The sequence below is a fragment of the Hydra vulgaris genome, chromosome 10, assembly GCF_038396675.1.
Source record: "Hydra vulgaris chromosome 10, alternate assembly HydraT2T_AEP".
In the NCBI taxonomy this organism is placed as follows: domain Eukaryota; kingdom Metazoa; phylum Cnidaria; class Hydrozoa; order Anthoathecata; family Hydridae; genus Hydra; species Hydra vulgaris.
Window position 1 is genome coordinate 50285169 of NC_088929.1, and position 6308 is coordinate 50291476.

At 29.1% G+C, this 6308-nt stretch overlaps 1 protein-coding gene across 1 annotated transcript; it reads right to left on the reverse strand.

The window, feature by feature from the left end:
* Positions 1-1597: 1597 nt before the first annotated feature.
* Positions 1598-2961, reverse strand: LOC136086025 (uncharacterized). Its single transcript, XM_065808252.1, has 2 exons — positions 1950-2961; positions 1598-1831 (listed from the first exon to the last, which is right to left on the reverse strand). Exons 1-2 carry the CDS (start codon positions 2758-2760, stop codon positions 1797-1799), a joined length of 846 nt encoding a protein of 281 aa, XP_065664324.1. The 5' UTR covers positions 2761-2961; the 3' UTR covers positions 1598-1796.
* Positions 2962-6308: the final 3347 nt, after the last annotated feature.

Sequence of the window (6308 nt, forward strand, 5' to 3'; positions counted from 1 at the left end):
AAACATTCAAAAGTATCTTATATGTATGTAATATGTAAGATAAAAGTTACGTAAAGCCACTTATAAAGTGTTTTAGTCATAAGTACGATCTTTAAGAAAACAATTTCTGGGGTTTAAAATAACACACCCAACCCCGGTTGCCCCTATTCATTGACTTGCCCCCCCCCCTCACGACACTAAACCTCAATCCGCCACTGTTTGAAACAACAAACGTTTGTTTGTTCATATTTGTGTCATATTATCCATTGAGAACCTCAATTTAAATTATTAATTTAATTATAAACTTGAAAAAAAAAATATGCTTGGGACTCGCTGAAAAGCACCTAAATTTTTTCAACTTAAAGTGTTGCTCATTATTTTGCCAAATTACTCATTCTAAAATACCTTGATATCCAACTTTTTTTTATTTATTATTTCTCACATCTATCACGCATATTATATTTTTATCTATAATAATAAAAAGCTATGTACAGAATGTCTTCCAATATTTTAAGATGGATTTACCTGACCTTTCCCTGATTCTCAACCTGTTTTCCCTGGCTTAATTTAAAGCTACGAAGGCTCGACTTCAGAGAAAATCAACTAAAATTCGCTCAGAAAAATGCTTTCAAATGGAAATATAAATATTATTACAACCTACATTCAAAGTATCAATAGAAGGCCATGAAAAAAAATCTCCCTAATAAATTTTTACATTATGTATATGATATACAACTGAAATAGGTCATGCAAGTTTGACAAGTAGTCATTTCCCTGTTTTTCCCCTGATTTTTTGGAAGAAAACTGAATTCCCTGACTATTCCCTGTTTTCCCTGATCTGGCCGACACCATGTAGGTATTACTTCTACCTTTTGGTTTATTTAATAACTTAGTAATTAAATTAAAAATTAACTTAAAAATTATTAAACAAATCAAGGAAAATATCCATCAGCTAAACAACGACGACAAAAATCCCTAACTCATTAAAAAACAATTTCACACTTAATTATATTACTTTCTTTTTAAATACCAAAGAAAGTACCAACCAAAGAAAACTATTAAAAGTTAAAACAAAGGAACAACAATTACTTAAACAAATACACACAAAAAAGCAAGTTAAAATTATTAAACACTAATTTGAAAACAGTTTTCAGGGTTGAAATTTAGGGTTTATTCTTAAAACCTATGGAATAAGATGCATTATTAACAAACTTACAAAATAAAAAATAAGTAAAAACATTTAAATGTATTTAATACGAAGATATTCAAACACACAAACATTGTTGAAAGTTTACCAAGCATGATGCAACAAAGACTAACTGAGATGCTATTGGTGCTAAAGAAAGAGGAATTACTCCATCATGTAATCTAAACTTTTTCAAACGTTCATTAAATCGTTCAACATGAACTCGTGCTTTTGCAACTCTTTTTGTTTGCATTACCTCTTCTTTCGTAAACATTTCACGGTCACCTAAAAATAGTGGAATAAATATAGTTGCTTGCTTTTGTAGAAGCAAGTCTTGAATGGTAAATTCTTTATCAACAAAAAAGGAAACTTGAAAGTTAATAAGCTCCATAATTCCACACTTTTGAAATAAAACCACATCACTAATGATACCCTCGTATAAATCTGATATAAATGATGCAGCACCATTTGGATTAATTGCAATGATCATTTTATTGTGCAATGGCTTTTACACAAAGAATAAGTATTTCCTTGCTGCGCATAATTCTCCGGCATCTCACACCTAAACTCTGTACAGCCAATGATGGCACGGATATTCTTAAATGGTCTAAATACTTTTGGAAGATTTCTTTCATAAACTTGTCTTTCTGGAAAAATTTGAAGCTACTTAAAATGATAAAAAATGAACATTATCCATGTTGTGAAAATAGAACGAATAAAAAATTCACAATAAAATTAAACCAAATTCACTAACACCAATGAGCAAGAGTAAAAATATTGAAACCTCTTCTTAGTCTCAGTCTTCTTAGTCTCAGTTTTCTTAGTCTCAGTCTTCTTAGTTTCAACAATGTGACAAAGAGTTGCTCGTTTGCAGATAACTTCAAAGACTTTGTTTCAAGTCTCACACTCCAAGAGCTGTTCCAATATGAAAGTTTATACTTCGCTGGTCCAAGAAAGTCGTACAAAGTAGAAAATTGAAATTCATGAATACCAATAAAATATTTGCAACTTTTTTCTGAAAATGAAATATTTTCCATCGACATTGTATTTGCAACTAAACAATGCAACGAGTTAAGTAAAGTCTGATTTAAGAGAGCAGTTTGATTTTCTTGATTTTGATTTAAACTATTTTTTAAAACTATTGTTTCAATCTTTGCTCCAAGCATATATTTATCATATATAGTTTGAGTAGATTTATCATATATTGTTGCAGTAAATGATGCAGAAGAATCTACAATAAAGTCATGGCTATTCCCAGCAATAACATCATCAATATTGCACTCTGTAACTGTTACAAAGTCTGTAGTGTTATAAGAACTAACAGAGAGATTAGAAACTGTGTTAATATTGTTGTTATCATTTTCAACAATAAAATCTACATGATGTAAACATTTCAGTTTAGAAACATTATTTCGAATAATCAGTAATTTTCTTTTTCTTTTATTATTTTTCTCCAACTGATCTTTTGAATGACTCGCACATATAGGATGTGGATTTTCTTCAGAAGAACCCTTTCCTCCAATAAAATGCAAGGAACAAATATAGGTGTCTTTTTTTAACTTTATAAGTAGGAAAAAATTTACGATCACAAGCATGAAGCCATATCTTGCATTTATCAGTTCTCAAACTTTGCTGGAGTTTTTCACATTTTGTCATCGAATCTTTTATATTTCCAACTTTTAGAAATCTTAAAAATGTGCATAAACCCCAACAACAGTGTTTTGTTGCACCCTTAGACAATTTTTCTACTTGCATTGGTAGTAAACTTATTTGCATTTTGTTATGTTTGTCCGCATTTCGATCCCAGTAAGCTTTGCGAAATATTTATTAAATCTATTTTTAGAACCGCAATGGTACCTTATTGTTGCCGTACGGCAACATTAAACCACAGCGGCAGTATTTTTTAGTCATTCAGCTTTTTGTTTTTAATGAGTTATTTTAAAGTACTTATTTTATTACATAATTTTACTAGCTAAATTAAATCATTTCTTATATTTTAGAAAAATATCTTTGAATTTACTTTTCAGATGGAAAGTAAACAAAAAATATCAATATAATGTTTCAGAGGCTCTAGATTTTGTTTTATGTTCTGATTCAGAATTTTCAGAGTTGGCTGATGATGACGATGAAGGTGATGATTGGTTTGAAAGTAACACAATATTGATTTTAACCTTGTTGGTAATGATATTGCAGATCACTCTAGCTAGTTATAATTATTTTTGTTCATATTTTTATTCTTTGTGTTGCTTTAAGTTCATTTATATTTTTAATAAAAGTATTATTTAAAGTGGTATAAACTTTCACATAAAATATCACTGTTTACATTGTAGATGTAGAAGATCAACAAGATGATATAAGAGAAAAGAGTGAGGATGAATTGGGGCTGATAAAGAATACAGTATGTCAACAGATAGTTTTTCAGAAATTTCACACATCTTTAAGTGGCCTAACAAAACATCTGAAACAAGTTATTTGTTTACTAACAATTTTAGTATGCCTCCTGTAAATTTTCTGATTTGACAGCGCTAAACTTCTTCAAAATGTTTTGGGACAATTCCATAACACAATATACTAGGGCAAACTAACCTCTATAGTGTGCAATCAACTGCAAAATATATAAATACAAGTTTTAAAGAGATGAAATAATTTATAGGTATTTATATATTGATGTCAATTGTCAAATTACCATCCTATCAAATGTACTGGGCAACTGAGACCAGGTATGATCCAGTAGCTGACTTTATGTCAATAAATAAGTTTAAAAAATTGAGGCAGTATTTACATGCAAACAACGAACGCACTAAAAGATGTTGGAATAAATAAGACTTTTTAATAATTTAAATAAGTTTTTAAAGTCCAGCCTATCCTAGATGCAGTTAGAAACAACTGTATTAAAACTAAGCCTGAAAAATATCATTTCATCGACGAACAGATAATTCCAGCAAAACAAAATGTAGCAGAATAAGACAATATAATCCAAAAAACTAGTAAAGTGGGGTTTTGAAAACTTTGTAGGTGCTGGTAAAACTGGAATTCTATATGATTTTTTTTCTATGCCAAGATGGATTAACCGGTGCAACAAATGTAATAGAGATTTTGTTATAAAAAGTTTATGCAAATATTTACCAAGTAATGAAAATCACAAGCTTATGTTTGATAACTGGTTTACTACTTTGTACTTATGTTTGCTATTAAAAACTTCAGGTATACTTTGCACTGCAACTATTCGCAGTAATCGAATACAAAAATATCCTTTATCCACAGACAAAGAGCTTAAAAAGCATGGTCGTAGCAGTAGTTCGGTAACGAAAAACAAAAATTCTGATTTAGTTTGGTTTAAATGGTTTGATAATAAGTGCGTTCATAAGGTTTCGACATTTTCATCTCCTCAATTTTAACATCAGTCAAGCGTTGGGATGGAAAAAAAAAGCTTATATTAATATAATGTGTCCTGAAATGGTTAAAGATTAAGACGAAGCAACGGGTGGTGTAGACTTAGAAGATATACTAATATCTCTTCATCGAACCAACATAAAATGTAAACGATGGTATCTGAAAGTTATATTATATTGTATTGAAATTTGCAAAGTCAATGGTTGGTTACTTTATAGTCGGTTCGCTGACCAGACAAACTTACCTAAAAAGAAACAAATTAAGCTTCTTAAGTTAACAATCGATATCGCTTGTGGACTGACAATGTCAAATAAAGTCTCTAGTACTCGTCCAGTCGGAAGACCATCAAAAAGTTTCGAACATGAACCTCCAAGTAAGCGTGGTTGTAAAGCGTCAGTGCCAATGCTAATTAGTGATGTACGCTATAATTTGCTGAATCATTGGCCGGAGTTCCACATAAAAAAGAATCGCTGCAGATATTATTTGACTGGTTACAGTCGTGTGTACTGCACCAAGTGCAAATTATGTTTATGTTTGACAGGCGGGAAAAACTGTTTTCAAGAATTTCATAAAAAAAAATGTTAAGCACAGAGTTTTTAAGATCAAAGGATGTCATTGTCAAAACTTATATTAATTTCTCTTTTTATATAAGATGGTTTTAAAAATAAAAAAGCTTCTTTGATTTTCACATAGTCAAATTGACCTCTGCCCCTCCCCCCTCCCCAGATTTTCTATGTTGAGCTAAATATATTTCTCGATGTAGTAATTATTTTATGATTGACAATAGCATGTAATGTGAACGAGTATTATGTAATAAGTTCTATATATAGTTTGCTAGCATATTTAAATATAATAGCACGAAAACAATTTTTAAAAATTTTTTTGTCTATTGCCTTTATCGTTCATTATTGCCAAACGGCATCAATTAAAATTTAGGTTACTGTACTTGAAACAAATTTTTTTTTCATATCTTTAAAATATTCATTAAAAAAAATTATTAAAATACTTTTTTTAATAGTTTTTTTAATATACGACCCACAGTAGACCAGAGAGACCGCCAGGTTTTATGTCGTGTCAATTAAACGAAACATTTTTATTTAATAGTATTTATTTTATAAAAATAGAAAAAGTTGTTTTTAAAATCTAAACCAAGTGCTAAGGGTCCAAAATGGAGCAAAATAGGGTGTCAAAAATATTATACTGATTTGAAATCATATAAAAACATAGGTCTGAAAGTTACTGGCAGGTGGTCTATTTTACATTTAAAATTACAAATATATGTATTAAAATGAAAAAACTAGTATCTTTTTAAAATTCCTTTTAGCGCCTTTAACAATTTAACGGAAAAAAAGTACTATTTATGGCGTTTGAATTTTTTTAATTGCGGAAAAGTGTTTGACTAATTATTATAAAGGAGATATTTAGAAGCTGATAATTTTGAAATGATGGAAATAATAGTAGAAAAAATTTTTATTCATAAAGAAACCTAACAACAACTAACAATAACATTTAAAATGTAATTCTTTTGCATAGAAAATAAAATCCAGGGTGCGCGATTATGTAAAGAAGTTAATAAAATCGCAAAAAAGATGGTATAATTATTGTTTTATATGTGGATACTGTGCTTCTATAAAATTTGTCATATAGTATATGACAAATATTATAAAAGCTTATTATATATATATATATATAATATATATATATAATATATATATATATATATATATATATATATATATATATATATATA